The 16934-nt window shown below is 40.1% G+C and overlaps 1 protein-coding gene across 1 annotated transcript in view; it reads left to right on the top strand.

Moving 5' to 3' along the window:
• The first annotated feature begins 4158 nt into the window (after nt 1-4158).
• The window catches only part of LOC122811458 (proteasome subunit beta type-8-like), a 164155-nt gene continuing 151379 nt past the window's right edge, over nt 4159-16934 (top strand). Inside the window, exon 1 of the mRNA XM_044083311.1 lies at nt 4159-4332. Within this exon, the coding sequence (XP_043939246.1) occupies nt 4186-4332 (147 nt within the window). The 5' untranslated portion in view covers nt 4159-4185. The remainder of the gene's footprint in view (nt 4333-16934) is intronic.

Here is a 16934-nt window from a genome sequence, read left to right as displayed (position 1 = left end):
TAAAATTTTAGTACTATATATTATATTTGGTATAATCCTGCTGTAAATGATTAAACATGTCAATTTAACTGTTCATCTTGTAAATCTGTCTAGTCATACTGTTTTCCCTTGTCAAGCCTGTTATTAATTCATAAATATACAATTTTAATGACTCTCAATCTCACTTTTTACTTCAGACACCACCACGACTAAAAACTGATAATCCACAAGAAAGGACAGATAGATCCACACCAGAGTGAATGATTTAGCGCTTTCGTTTTTTAATAAAAACTTCATCTGATGAAGTTTTTATTAAAAAACGAAAGCGCTAAATCATTCACTCTGGTGTGGATCTATCTGTCCTTTCTTGCAGATTATCACTTTTTACTTCCTAAGTTATCATATTGCCATTTGCCCACAAATGTGAAATGGTTTCAAACTATGCTTACTTTTCTCCGAAATGACAATGCACAAAATATACTGTATAATTTGACAATAACAGGTCAGCTGAGGCCAAACAAAAATAAATGCTAGCAAAGATCTTAAACTGCATTTCTAAAGGCTAAATGTTTATATGCTCTTTCCTTTGGGTTTCTGACCCTCTATGCAGCTAGTAAGGTATGGTTTCTCATAAAGTCAGCAATTCAAATCTCACACTATTCCAGAAAACTCATGTTTGAGCTGTTAGGAACTTTATCTAAATTTATGTAATGTGTTATGCTGCAATCTCTTGAAACCGCAACTGACACCAATGAAACAGATGCAATCCCATTGTAATATCTAGTAAAATTCTTTATACATAGTAAACTGATCCCAAAACGATTCTCTCCTCTATTCCTCTACATATCTGTAACAGTTGTATATCCAACTTGGTTTTTAATCAAAATTAACACACCAGTTCTATGCATGGTACCCAGACAGATACTGCAAAAGCTGACCACTTTTTCAATTCTTCTTTACATTCTCTATAGCAGTTTCTGAAATGTGATTTTCTTGCATGCATTATATCACTTTTCCTTTTTATAAGATATATAAAACTGTGGTTCCTTTTAAGTAAATTTTAGACTATTGATATTAATAAAAATATCCAGTGTGTCAATCAAATTTAACAAATGCAAACATTTGCATTCCAATCTGAATTTCAGTCTGCAGAGAGCTTGCAGGGCAATCCAAAATATGACTGCCAAACACACCAGATATGCTAAGGAAGTCTGACACAGTGTCCACTGAAATTAGCAGCAGAAGTTTTGCCCAACCTACCCTTCTTCCCAGGAGTTTTAAATCCTTCATCCCCATGTTCCTCATCATTTGACTGACTGTACAAGATGTTTTCAGCTCCACATCTGCTTTTGCTAAAGTATGAAATGACTCAGTAAGTCTGTGCCGGATGGCTTACTGTATGCCTGAGTAACAAAAAAAGTCATAATCTTCTTTTACCTTAATATTCTGTTAAGGGGAGTAAATGCCATTCTGACTTCCAAAACCCCTCTGGATAAATTTGAAAAAATAAAACTACTCTCCATTCCATTGCTAGCCACATATTTGTTCCTTTTATTTGCTGCTAATAGCGGTTTAGCTTTTGTAAACATACATTTTTGCTGCTACTGGTCTTAATCTTATCTTCTTGACCTTTGAGTACTTGTCCAATACAGCAGGATGACCATGGAGGAGTTCTATAACTGCATTTTATTTTATTTTTTAAATAAATTGCCTAATCCTTTATTCTGTTCCTAGTCACATTGGATTCCCAAGAAATGAAGTTTTTGTTCACCTGCTATGAGATTCTCAACCTATTGTTTCTCCCATATTTCTTTCTCAGCTGACATCCCTTTAGACTGATCATCTTTTAATAAATGCAGTTGGTACCGTAATGAATCACACCAGTCTGAGATTTGTTGAAGCTCCAATTCAGTTGTAATCAATGTGGTTTAGAGACCATTTCATTTTGCTTTGATTTCAGCTAGAGAGAGATGTAAAGGCTGCCAGCCTAGCCAGATAGAATTGCGCAGATAATTCTGTCATTTGTAAATATAAATGTAAACTACAGGCTTGTTGTCTTAAATGTAAAGAAATACTGTTACATGTGGAACTTAAAATAAATGTGACAACAGTGCACTCTACCGACCAAAGTAAAGCATGTGGTGACCCTTTGAAGTAGACAGTGGTGCCGAAAAGTCTAGATGAAGAAATTCTTTCTATTGTTTTAACCAAGAGTTAAATTGCTAGATTTAAACATGCAAATGAATTTTTATGGCTCTGCTCCTGACCAGCTGCAAAATACCAAAAGGAGGTGTAAAAGAATGTAGATGCAGTTTCTGTTGGCCTGGGAACACCATGAAAGTGTGAAATGATGTAATGTTTATCAGAACTGCAATAGCAATTTAAACAGAGAGAATCAGAAGGCATTAAGCATTTTTGTCTTGATCATCCAACTCACAGCACTGCCTGTTGTCTTATGTAAGTTATCTTAGATTTCTGTTTTCTTTTAGAGATAGCTAGAAACTAGAAAGATTAGACTAAGTGTTTTTTCTGTGATGTCAGAACTGTACTACTGATTTATTTTAAGAATTTCTGGGTGATCTCTGAACTCTTGACTAGCTCTGTGTAGTAGAAAGTGTTGTCTTGTGGTTTTAGTTATTTATTATTAAATATTTTAAAACCTTTTAACTGTGGGGTTTGTGTAGAGATAATTTAAGCTCTAAGAGTATATTGCATGTATATAAGAATCCTGTACCAAGTCACTCTAATAAGCCTTGAGACTGTTTAGTCATACGACCAATTGGATAATAATATTGCACAGCAATAATTGGACACCCTTTTAAGGGCCTTTGAGTAGCTGATAAATATTAGTGGTAGCTGATACTACTGTATAGTCTGGGAGAAAGGGGCACAGCTGGAGAACCTGTGCCAGCCAGGAGTGTCTGTGTTGTTGTATAAACTCTTATCTCAAAGTGTGTGTGTGTGTGTGTGTGTGTGTGTGTGTGTGTGTGTGTGTGTGTGTGTGAGCTACTTGGTCAGGGGCACGAAGCACTGGTTAGCACTGGTTGGACAGAGACAGTGCTAGAGGTTTTAGCTTGCCCACTAGGCTGAAATCTGGACCCTATAGCTGTGCCAGTGGGGAGTCTTATTGGGGACCTGGAGAGCAAGAAAGTGACCAGCCCCAGACTGACTGTGATCTCTGTGTGCTCTTAAGGGAAATTGCACTTTGCTATCTGTATTTGTTATCCTTTCCTCATATATGAGACACCCTCTCTGGTGTTAGTGGTGAGGATTGAGGCTCCTTGATTGCTGGGCCAGGGATGGGCGTCACAAGAGACATTAAAGGTAAGTTAGTCTACTGCAAATTGCAATTGCAATACGAAGTGAGGGAAAACAGGTTGAAGTATATTTAGAGGGAAAGTGATGGAAGAGAATTAGGTTGCAGAAAGAAAGTAAGTGAAGAAGGGAGAAGGTATAAGGAATGGAAAGGTACTTGTTCACATTTAGGGATATATTTTATCCTGGTTTTGAGCAATGACTTGGAGATATGTTGTAGCGCATCTTTCTCAAGCAAGATATTGAATTATTTTTGCACTCCATGTGTTTCAAAAGCATGTTTCAAAGGAGTACTTCCATGAAAGCGCATTTACCAGAAAACCTGTTACGTTTGTTGCCTACCCGGATGCATCTCGTACCAGTTTGCAAATTAATTGAAGATCAGAGCACACGTTAACCTACTTTTTTTAGGCACATCATCGAACCTCTTATTTGGCTGTACTGTGTGTGTATTATAAACTATTTTATTTGTTCTCTCCCCTCTACACTGTGTAATATTTCTCATGTTCTAGAAGCTTGCCAAAACAAGATTTATTGCATCGGTTTAAACGTGCGTTAAACATTTGGCTGCAGAAATACACCAGCATTACTAGTGGAGCCAAGAACATAAGCACGCAGACTGATTTAGCCTTCGGCATTTATTAGCAAGGTAGCAGAACGATTGCTTAATGGAACTCAAATTCCTGCACAGAAAAGCAATGCAAACTCGGGTTAATGACAACAATTGTCCGTTCCTGTGTATTAATTTGCAAAGCCAGAGAATAAACAGGAATTAGAAATGCCATGCCACTGCAATTTTAAATTAGCACCAGTTTACCCCGCCTCCATTATTTTGTCCCACCCATTTCGGATATTTTATTCACAATCGCATTGCGTTTATTCACGGCGAGAATGGCGTTGCTCGACGTTTGTCTTCCTTCGCTGTCCTGGCCCCGGGAATGCACCGTCGCACCTGCTGGGGCGAAATATAAGTCCCCGGGAGGTCTGCTGGAGCCTCCTTATTGTAGAACCAGTTTTATTCTTCCACCTGGTTACGATGTAAGCTCTAAACTAATTTTATCACTTTACGTATAAGATGGAGCATTTTGTTAGTTTCGATTTTGTACTTTGTAAAGCAGATATATTTTGATGTCCCTTGTCAAGATGTGACGAGTTTATGTGTTATGATGGTTATTATTAGATGATTAAGTCTCTCTCCTCCTCATCCTCTTATATAAACATAACGCAGTTAGTTATAGACATTATACAGGCTAAGCCTTCTGGATTTCAGTAGTAGAGGCTTGCGTTTCGCGAAAGTGAAAGTGCGTTTTAAGTTAATTATTCTCTAACTTCCCAGCTAGACTCTCAACAAATGTCCTCAACAAATACAGAACTGGGCAAAATCCATAGCGCTTTTTTATCCTTAAAATCATATTTGAGGATTGTCATAAGTTGTTTATTCTCGTGTGTGTTTGAGTACTTTTAAATAGTGCAAAAAATAATTTTCAACACGGAGGAAAGAGAGAGACAGCCAACACCTTTAAGACGAAAGGATGCTCAAACTAATTCTCAACCTCTTAGAGAAAGAAATCTGGACAAAGCCATAAATAAATGGGTAGTGGCCCAAAAATAGTGACAGTTTTTTTACAAACTTGGAAAGTTGATAGAATAACAGGTTTTGCATTAGTATGAATTTTCTGAAGGGTATGAAGTCCGAAAGTCAACTGTCATTATTTTCTGATCTCAGTCTTTAACGATTTGTCAGAAAACCACAATTGTACGAAAAACGGGCCAAAAATATGAGGGAAAAATCCGGACAGTCTGCAAAATCCTGTACAGTTGAGAGATGTGAATTGTCCAATAGTGATATAAGGAAGGCTTTCCCAAAGAGTAGGTTGTATTGAATGGAATGGCTTTCCAGAGGTAGCAATGGAATTAGAAACAACGTGCCTGTCATGGAAGAAAGCTGTGTGTGTATTCTCCCTTGTGGAGATGGAGCTCAGAGTTGAACAGGGCTAAGGCAAGGATGGAGTTAGATGTATAGACCAGGGATGGCACATGCACTGGAGAGTCTTCATATGGTCTGCTAGCCGGACATAGTATTGGGGTTTGTATTAGAATATTACCCCACCGCGATTTTCGCGCAGGAATGGGCGTGGCCTACGCGATTGACAGGGCTGAGTGACAAGCCATGTAGGTTATACATGGTGAATATACATTGTGAATATTACAGGGTTGCCACCTTTTCAAATGCCCAAAGTGGGACAATTGTGGTACAAATAGCAGATTTCCAGGCCAAAACATACCCACGGCCAGTACAAAGGACAGAACTTCACTTTTTTGCCCAAATAAAAGCTTATTCTTGTAGCATTTTAGTTGCTTATTCTGTTTCTGATAACATTTAGGTATTTCAGATACAGAATAACTGTTTTAAGCAACTATTACATAAAATATAGGAAATAATTTTGCCCAAAAATCTCAGGACATAGGCCATTTTTGCAATTTTTTTGCAGGACACAACTGCCCAAAGAGGGACTGTCCCTCGCAAAGTGGGACAGGTGGTAAACCTAGAATATTAATTCTATGACCATTTTTAACACAGGCTTCATGCTTACAGTTCCACAGCTTTTAGTATACGATATGTAAAACAGAGATTAAATAAACTTATTCTCATTTTCTATATTTATAAGTGTCCTGTCGAAAACACCCCATGTCCTGGGTGTCTGACTTGCTTTGTCACTTTGTACTTAACTACATACTGTGTTATAGGGTAAGAAGCAGGTCAGAAGGGCGGGTATGTACGCAGTATCCACAAGTTCCCGTTTTGCAGTCCATACCCATAACCCGTGCACCCCCCACCTTTCTTTGGTATAATGTTGTGCAGTAATGATTTTGCAGGGGGCAAGCCCCCCCCCCTTCACCATCCACCTTTCTTTAAAGATTTTTCTGGAGATAAAGCAACAAACAATATTCTGAGGCAGTGGGACAATAAATAAATTCAATAAATGCAATAAAAAAGACCTCCCAGAAAGGTTGCCACCCGCACCCCGCACCTTTACAGAATAGGAATTTTAAGTCTATGTAATAGTTTTTATACATGTAGCATATTATGTGTTCGTACCCCTCCCCTTTAAAGAATTGTAATTCTCAGCATAATAGTGTAATACTTTTGTATAAATACAGCATATTCTTTGTTAGTTTGAATAGGTAAATCTGTTTGGATCGGTATAGCATTTGTAAGTACACGCTCTGCCAAATTATTTAGTCTAAGATGTAGTAAATATATCGAAGCTTTTGATCACTGGAAATTGGAAATCCTGGTACCAGCAAATAAGGAAGAAAAGGCTTTGTACTGAAATAATTACATAGCATTGTTGCCTCACAGCAAGAGGTTCTCCCATTCGATTCTCGGCTGGAACGCCTTCTGTGTGGAGTGTGCATGTCCTCCCCGTGGTCAAGTGACGCTTAAAGACATACAGGTAGGTGCGTGTGTGAATGAGTATAGCTTCTTTGAAGGTTGGGTGTTGGGTTGGCAACTCTGCACCGTAAAAATCCACTGCCAGTCATTAGCGGACCGAAGTTCCGCTGTGGTGTCTCCTAACCGGGAAAAGCCGAAAGAGAGTTTAGCATACTCATTTTTCTGAGGATGGTTTTCCCATGTTTATTCAAAGCACTTTTCAAAATAAGCATCATGCGCAGAGTGCTGGGCGGGGCTTGGGTGGTCCTTGGTACTGCGCATCTGGTGGGGTAATGTTCTAATACAAAACCAGTACTGGCACATGGAGAGGGACATTGGACTATAGAAAAATGCCGCAAGCAGCTCTATAATGATCCTTGCTCTTCTCATCTTACTCCACTTGACCTGGCATGGCTTGCATCCCTTTAGCATGTGCATGGCGGTGGAGGACCTATGCTCTGGACCTTCCTCGTGCATGTCACATGAGGAAGAGCAGACTGAGATGAGACTGGCAGATAGAGATCATAGGGGCAGGCAGGACCTGAAGTTAGTGACAATGGACAAGATGGATGGATAGATAAATAAATAAGTAAACAAACAAGCACTGTTAGATTACCTCTAAGATTTTTAATTGGAATGCATTTTAAGACTTGGAGGCAGTCAAGATTGTGATAACTGTGAACTTTATTCAAAATTTAATAAGAAGAATTTAGCGAGAAGGACAAGGAATATACACCTATTTTAGAACATAAAATTAATCTTTTATTAGAATATTTTTCCCCATTTACTATGCTCACTGTCCATCCCAGCTGAATCCCACTTGACCCTACAGGCATTCATTATGTCCCTCTCAAGGTGGAGAGTGATCTCATGATCTTTATCACCGAAGATGGTCAAGTTCCCCTCTTGTGCATGCATTTTGAGTGAATAGAAGGAGTGCCTGAATCTTAGTATAATTCTCAGATGGAACTTTCTGTCGACTCCAGGGAGAGAGAACAACCTCAATGTCTTTGACTTTTGAGACAGCCACTTCCCACTCATTAATGAGAGTGGAAAATTAAGGAGCGAGCATCAAATACGTGGCTGAAAGGTTATATAAAGGAACAGAATCCTTAACAGGACACAGTGATGACATCATCACCTACAGTGGATATAGAAAGTATACACACCCCTGTTAAAATGCCAGGTTTTTGTGATATAAAAAAAATGAGACCACAGTAAATCATTTCAAAACTTTTCCCACCGTTAATGTGACCTATAACCTGTATTCAATTGAAAAACAAGCAAATCTGTTAGGGGGAAAAATATAAAAAATAAAACTGTACAATAGTGTGCACACCCTTAAACTAATACTTTGTTGTGTATGTGCACACCCTTAAACTAATACTTTGAAACACCTTTTGATTTAATTACACATTCAGTCTTCTTGGGTACAGATCTGCCATCAATTGAGACTCTGATTAACCCCAAATAAAGTTGTTGTCCTAGTAGGCATTTCCTGACATTTACTCAGTTGCCTGCTACTGCAAAACCCGTGGTTCACAGAGAGCTTACAAAGCATCAAAGTGATCTAATTGTTGAAAGGCATCAGTCAGGAGAAATTTACAGAAAAATTTCCACATTATTGGATATACCATGGAACACAGTGAACACAGTCATCAAAAAGTGTAGAAAATATGGGAAAACATTGACGTTGCAAAGAACTGGACGTACCTCCAAAATTGATGAAAAAACAAGACAAAAACTAGTCAGGGAGGCTACCAAGAGACCTACAGCAACACTGAAGGAGCTGCAGGAATTTCTGGCACGTACTGGTTGTGTACTACATGTGACAACAGTCTCCCATATTCTCCATATGTCTGGACTATGGGGTAGGGTTTCAAGACGGGGGCCTTTTCTTACACACAAAAACATCCAGGCCCAGCTAAAATTTACAAAATAATACATCAGGTCTCCCAAAAGCATGTGGGAAAATGTGTTATGGTCTGATGAGACCAAGGCTGAACTTTTTGGCCACAATTCCAAAAGGTAAGTTTGGTGCAAAAACAACACTTCGCATCACCAAAAGAACACCATCCCCACGGTGAAGCATGGTGGTGGCAGTATCATGCTTTGGGGTTGCTTTTCTTCAGCTGGAACTGAGGCTTTAGTCAAGGCGGAGGGAATTATGAACATTTCCAAGTACCAGTCACCTTTGGCCCAAAACCTTCAGGCGTCTGCTAGAAAGCTGAAGATGAAGAGGAATTTCACTTTTCAACGTGAGAATGACCCCAAGTTTTGAGATGGCCCAGCCAGAGCCCAGACCTAAATCTAATAGAAAATTTGTGGGGTGACCTGAAGACGGCTGTGTACAAGAGATGCCCTTGCAATCTGACAGATTTGGAGTGCTTTTGCAAGGAAGAGTGGGCAAATATTGCCACGTCAAGATGTGCCATGCTGATAGACTTCTACCCAAGAAGACTTAATGCTGTAATTAAATCAAAAGGTGCTTCAACAAAGTATTATTTTAAGGGTGTGCACACACAGCAAAGTTTTACTTTAAGGGTGTGCACACTTATGCAACCAGTGTATTGTACGTTTTTTATTTTTTAGATTTTTTTTCCCCCTAACAGATTTGTTTTTCAATTGAATTGTACAGGTTATAGGTCACATTAAAGGTGGGAAAAGTTTTGAAATGATTTATTGTGGTCTCATTATTTTATATCACAGAAACCTGGAATTTTAACAGGAGTGTGTACACTTTTTTTATATCCACTGTATGTCATTCCATGCATGGACCCCCCCCCCCCCCACCACCACACACACACACTTCATAAGTTGCCTGCCTTGCAATGAGAAAAAAAAGCTGTTTCCACCAGTATGCATCTCTGGCTGCAGGCAAATCTTGCTGTTCCCCCCCAAGCACCCTGCCTGTATTATTGAGTGTCCAAGCTGCTACTCAATCCTGGGTTGCCTGAATCTTAGTTATTGTTCAGTCCCCTACACCACTGACATGCTGAATTAACTGCTTTGTTTCCTGCTTTTTTCCCTCTCATTGTGGCATCAGAATGCCTTTTGAACAAGACATTTCAAGAAAGAAAATGTATTTAAAAATATGGAATCTTCTCCGTATAATCATACAAAATCAAAAATAGAGCAGATGTCAGGTAAGCTGCAGGTGTGGACTGTGGTTTCTGAATGGTCCATCTTTGTTGCTTTGAGCAAGTATTTTTGGATTCTTTCCATTGCACTGTAGGCTGATACCTACTCTTGTTCTTTTAAGAAATGAATGTGTGTAAGATAAAACATGAGTCAAATTAGGCAGAAATAAGAAATAAAGGCAACATTTGTTGCAAAGGTAACAAATGTGTGCAATACATTGTAACAGTGAAAGGATAAATAGAGACATTCAAATCAGGTTTAATAAGCTTTGCAGTGTGTCCATAAAATGTGAGAAAGAACATTTCCTGCCTTTTAACTAGTCCTGAAGAATATGCACCAGAAAAAGGCATTCCTCTAAAGTCTGTAAATGGAAAAATAAATGCACTGAAAAGAACTTGCATGCTGTTGAAGAGAAACATGAAAATTATTTTATTTCTGGGTAACATTTCAATGAAGTTACGTGACATAGTAAACTAAAAAAATGCATCCATTGAAGTGAAACTGTGTGTGGCAGACTATTGGAAAGAAATGTGAATTACAGAATGTGGGTTTTCAACAAGTATCAGTTGTACAGGTTACATGCATGGGATGCTTCATAATCTCTGATGATGGTGGGTGGCTTCAGTTATAATATATTTGGGTTGATTTTATTACTAATTCTGTACATCCCCACTTACCCATTCTTCGCAGCTACACACTTTGACCTTTAAGTCGTCATACACGCATCATTATACTTTTCCTATGCAATATTCATTTTTAGAAGTCCCAATTTTTATTCCATTCTCTTTATTAGACATTACCCAAATCTCTTAATTGATGTGCGTGACTATTTATAATCAAGAAAAAAATCCTACTTTTGAATGTTCTCTCTTCCTTTGTTCTCATAGAGCCCTGCTGTCTTTTGTGATTGCAGGTGAATTATATACTGTTTAATTCCTCTATTCCCTTTTTTCTTCTATAGGTTTTTTATATAGGAGTCCCAGTTTCTGATGAGTTTTTCTGATGCAATTATTTATGTGCAGTTCAAATTTTAGTTGATTGTCGTTGGTAACACCGAGCAGTTTTGTGCTTGTTTTGACAGTTACGGGAGTATTGTTAAGGGACATTATGGAGAAGGAAGATTTGATATGGTTTACATTTTTGGGAAGAAAGAAAAGTAACTGTTTTTTTAGGGTTGAGGATATGCTGATTATTAAAGAGCCATGTCTTTACCGAGTTAAAGGATGACTGGGTGGTTGATAGGTGTTCAGAGGGTGAGTTGGCAATAGTGATGACTGTGGAGTCATCTGCGTATTGGACAATGGTTGACTGAGGACAAGAGGAGTAAGTTGGTAAAGATATTAAAAAGTAATGGACCAAGAATGGATCCTTGGGGAACACCCATTCTTAGTGGAAGGGGAGTACGTAGAGCAGAGTGCCATTTCACTGACTGGAGTCAGTCAGTAAGGTAGCTAGAGAACTATGCTACTGTCTCTTGTATGTACTGATTCTTTTTGTTGGTGTATTTCTTGTGTAAATCCTGATAGGAATAGCTTTTTATAATGTTCACCTCCCCTAATCCTTTCTCCCTTATCAGTTGTTGTACTTTCTTTCTGTCTTCACAATCCCAGAAGATGTGGCTCCCCCCCCCCCCTCCTTCTTACATCTCCAGCAGGTCTCATCACTTGTGGGTAACATTTTGGACAACCTAGTCGGAATATAAAAGTAGATATATAGACATTTCCGTGCAAATATTCTGTCCTTTCTTCCTTTGTTAATATGTCTTTGTAGTCTTTCTATTTCTTTTCAGAGGGTAATATTTTGTCAAAAATGCCTTTAAACAATTGAGATTGGAAAATACTTGAGAGTGCTGTTTCTTATTGCGTAACCTATTCTGGCCATAAACTGCCTGCATTAGGTCAGAACTTGCATATATGTCAGCACAAAAATAAAATGATATCTATTCATTTACAAAGAGTTGCGCTTCAAGAAATCAATTCTCTTTATGCTTTAAGTCATGTGGATTGTGGGAAACCATGATTAGTAAAAAATAATTCACACTGTAAAAGGAAAGAGTTCATATATTCAGAATAAACTGCCATGTTACAGAGTAGTCTGAGATACTGTGGAGAATCATAACAATGGTATCCTGCATGCTTCACCTACATATCATGAATCACAACTCAGTGATGGCTAAGCTCATCAAGTTCGAACCATTAGGAACCCGACCTTATGAAAAAATAAAAATAAGCATTTTTTCCAGGAACAAGCTCCCAGACACCACCCACATGGGAGGGGACCCCTCCCCAAACTTGTATAGACTAATTCCATAGTTGCACAAACAATCAGAGAGGTCAGCACTAGAGAAATTAACTTCATCAGATGAAATCGTATTCAACTTCATCAAGTTGTATCTTGATGAGGTATAGGGAAGCCATGTTGCATGACTAAGTTGATTTTTTTAATTACTGGCTTAGGAGTTTTGCCAGAAGAATACTATATATAAATACAATATGATGCAGCACCAGTGACTGATACTGCTAGAAAAGCACCTGTAGGTGGTAATATCTTAGACTTGGTATTAACCAGCATGAGTAACCAATGCAGCACCTCCACAGTATCATCCTCCGTGGTAAGATCAGACCATGAAGTGGTCACTTTCAAAGTCAGCATCTCCACTGACCCCTCTCTAGCTAGGGTCAAGCAAAAGCACTTCTCCAGAGGGATGGTATAAACAGCTTCACAGCCCCCCCCCCTCTGTCGGAACTGGCACCAATGTTCAAATCTGCACCAAAGTACTATATGAGCACTTGTATAGATGCATGAAATCAGGAATACCTGACAGGACAAAGTCATCCCCTGCAAGGAAGAGTAAATCTGTCTAATGGACATCTGCAATAAATAAACTCTATAACAAAAGGAAAAAAAATGCATTCCAGGACCAAGAAGGAGCAGGTGCCCAAATGGAAGCAATCTTTCCTTAGCCTGAACAAGCAAATAAGAGCACTAGTGAATTCCTCTAAAGCCAACTTCGAGTCCAAATTGGCCACATTTACTACAGACAATTGTAAGGCCTTCTTCACATATGTCCGCAGTCTGAAAGGAAGCACCCAGATCTGTTCAGATCTGGTGGTCAAGGACACCACATACACAAATGCTGTAGATATAGCCAACCTACTGGCTGACAGATTCAGTGAAAACTTCACCCCCTCTGTCCCCCCATCAGTAAATCAGGACATCCTCAGTACCTGGCCCCCTCCCCTTATCTCTAGGGAACAGGTCATCACTGCCCTCTCAAAGGCAAAAAAAAAATACAGCCTCCGTGGGACCCAGTAACATCCCAGGCAGCATCCTACATGATCTCAGGCATGAACTCGCAGCACCTTTAGTCACCCTGTTCAACCAAAGCCTGAGTGCTGGCTTTGTCCCAGCTGAGTGGAGGACAGCCACTGTCATCCCCTTACACAAAGGTGGAGTGTCCACCGATCCAGGAAACTATGGACCCATCAGCCTGACTAGCCTGATCTGCAAGGCCATGGAACGGATTATCGTGGACCTAATTAACAGGGACATTGGCAACCTCCAAATACACACAGTTTGGCATTGTCAAGGGAAGGTCATGTCATGGACAGCGGAAGATGGTGCACACTGCCTACCTTGACCTAGCCAAAGCCTTTGGTGCTATTCCACGCTCAGGTATAATAGATAAACTCTCTCTCAACTAGGCATCAGTCCATATGTTATCAGGTGGGTAGCAAACTGGCTCAATGATAGAACCCACTTAATCAAAATAGGGGATGCCACCTCAAGCAGTAGACCAGTAACAAGTGGTGTACCCCAGGGATTGGTCTTGGGGCCTTTGTTATTTGGGATATACTTCTCTGAGGTGCACGCCAAAACCAGTGGGCTATGGCTGACCAGATTTGCAGATGACTGCAAGCTGGGCGCGGTCATCAATTCCCCAAGTTTTGTGGACGTCCTCAAAGAGGGTCTCACCTAAACAAATGACTGGTGCCAGAAACATGGCTTCAAGCTGAATGCCAAAAAATGCATCATCATCTCCTTTGGGGAGATTGACATCCCCACATATTATCACATTAATAACAATGTCCTAAACATGCAGTCAGTTGTGAGGGATTTGGACACCCAGGTTGATAGCAACCTGACTTTTGACCACCATATTGCTTCCGTTGTATGGAAGGCTTTCTATATGGCCCACCTCATAAGTAAGGGTATCTCATCCAGGGAAAGGAGGTCATAACATCCCTGTATTCTTCCCTTATAAGGCCAATTATTGAGTACAGTGCTCCCTTCGGCATGTACCTCGCAAAGCACATGCAGCAGCTGGAGAGACCACAGAGGTTCCTCACTAGAAGAATCCAGGGCCTCAAACATCTACCCTACACAGATAAAGGTAAAAGCCCTGTCCCTCTACTCAGTTTCATACAGACTCCTCAGAGGTAACCTCTGTTTGACATAAAAGCAATCTCAGACCCCGCCTTGATCGGACTGCTGCATATCCGCAAGTAAAGCTCCACTCCAGTAACATGCAAGCACAACCTCAACCTGGTCTGTGACATCAATAGGACTTGTTGGGACAAATTTGTCTCCCAGAGACACCCCCTTCTGTGGAATGCACTCCCTCTCCATGTAAAACAAAGTACCTCAATAACCCTTTTTAAGCGCAACCTGGATAACTGGATGGGAAACAGAAATTACACCCCTGGGATTCCACCTGTGTCCCTGCTAAACAGGGGCTTTGGTTGCTGACTTGTCTAAACATGGGCTAAACTCTTGGCTAGGCTTATAAGGGCCTCAGGGCCAATAGCGCAATAACTTTCTATGATCCTATGTAGCACTTAAAAGTAAAGTAGGCCAGGAGTCTCATTCCATATTAGCCACAGGCATAACTCTAGATTGGTTAAACTGGATGATTCCCTGGAATTTATCCACATGCAAATCACCATAGTCAAAGTCCCATACCATATCCTAGCAAGGTATAAGTCACCCTGTCTGTCCCTAGAATCCCATAGCTCATACCTAGATCTTCTAGAGGCACTCACTATTAAACCAAATACCCTATGTATAGGAATCTTTTAACTGCACCTCTATAGACTGTGAAACATACACTGCCAAATACTCACATGCACTACAATTCCTGGACTTTATTAAACACAATTAAATGCAAATACCCTTGACCAGATAGTGCACACACCCACCAGAGGTTCAAACATACTGGACCTGGTACCCATCGATATGGAAGAGTGCTGCAACCCCCCCCCCCCCATGTCACATCATAATTGGTGAGGTTGGACCACAAAGCTGTCTCCTTCAAAATAAAAATCATCAAACCCTGTGACAGTTAGGATCTATTTGAAAGCAAACTACATCCTATTAAGTGATAGTTTGTCAAAATTTGATTCTCCTTCTAATCCTCGAGTTCATACAAACTATGCAGAATTGTTCACAGAGACCCTGTACAATCATGTAAATTGCTGTATGGAGGTTGCTGTGCTTACTAGAAATAAGCCTAAAACAAACCACATTGGTAGAATCCTATCCTTAATAGGATATAGAACAAAAGGAAAAAAAAGTCATGGCTAAAATCCATGAGAGCAGTTCCCATAATGATAGGAGCTCACTAAACTAAACAGGAAGATAAAAAGACTGATTAAGTCCAACAAGGCCAATTATAAGGTCAAGGTAGCCTCACAGGCCAAAGACAACTACAAGGCCTTTTACAGTTATGTCCAAAACCTCAAAGACAGCATACATTCGTGTGCTAGACTGGTGGTCAGTAGTGCTACTGTCACTGTGCAGAAAGGCATAGCATATTTTCTGGCTGACAAAGTCATCTCAAACTTCACCCACTACTTTCCCCTGTGTCCTGCCATGAAATACTGACTTAACTCTCACCCCAACTGTTAACAGGGAGCAGGTCCTGGCAGAGCTCACTAAGGTCAAAAACACAGTATCTGTGGGCACAGGCAGTATCCTGTGATGCCTCCTAAATAGCTTGAAACATGACCTATTAGGACCACTTGAATCACTTTTCAACTGTAGCCACAAAACAGACTTTATACCACAAGAATGGAGGACTGCTACAGTTATCCCACTTCATAAGAGTGGACCATCAACTGACCCGTTAGTCTGACTAGTCTAATATGCAAAGCCATGGAACGAATTAGCATGGAAATGATCAACAAAAACATAGACAACCTTCAGATACTGGACCCAACCCAGTCTGACTTTGTCAAGAGAAGGTCATGCCTACTAAACTTGGTGTACCTCTTTGAGAAGGTAACCAAGGCAATGGATGAGTGGACAACAGTGCATACCGCTTACCTGGACCTGGCTAAGGCATTCAATACAATATCCCACTCAGATATAGTTGACAAACTCAGGCATAAACTCCAGCATAATTCACTGGATTGTTAGCTGTCTCACAGAGAGGACCCAAGAAGTCAGGATTATTGATACCACCTTCACTAAAAGACTAGTCACTAGCAGGGTACCTCAGGACTCCATGCTGGGGACACTTCTATTGGCATCTACTTCGCAGAGGTAAAGGCTAATGTTGGGGGCCTTTGGCTGATGAAGTTCATAGATGACTGCAAATTGGAAGGTATCATAGATTCCCCCATGACACAAACATCGTATAAGAGGTTCTAACATGGGCAAATGACTGATGCCAAAGTCACAGATTAAAACTCAGTACCAAGAAAAATATTATAATGCCTTTTTGGGAGAACTACCACCCAGGATAATTACTTCATCTATAAGACACCCCTAAGAGTTGACCAAGTAGTCAGGGATCTGGGAACATATCTACCCAGTGATCTGGCCTTGGACCAACATGTGGCCTAGGTAGTAAGTAAATGTTGCCCAACTTATAAGTAAAGGCATGGCATCCAGGTCTTAGGAAGTCACAGTGCCATTTTATTCAGCCCTTATCAAACCCGTCGTTGAGCATAATGCCCCTTCGGTATGTACATGACAAGACATATCCAACAGTTGGAATGCCCCCTAAGATTCCTTACAGGAGAATCTAGGGTATAAACACACTGTCCTGTATGGATCACCT

The sequence above is a fragment of the Protopterus annectens genome, chromosome 9.part0, assembly GCF_019279795.1.
Source record: "Protopterus annectens isolate FY-2018-M chromosome 9.part0, PAN1.0, whole genome shotgun sequence".
Taxonomy (NCBI): Eukaryota; Metazoa; Chordata; order Ceratodontiformes; family Protopteridae; genus Protopterus; species Protopterus annectens.
This window is presented reverse-complemented; position numbering and strand designations above follow the sequence as displayed.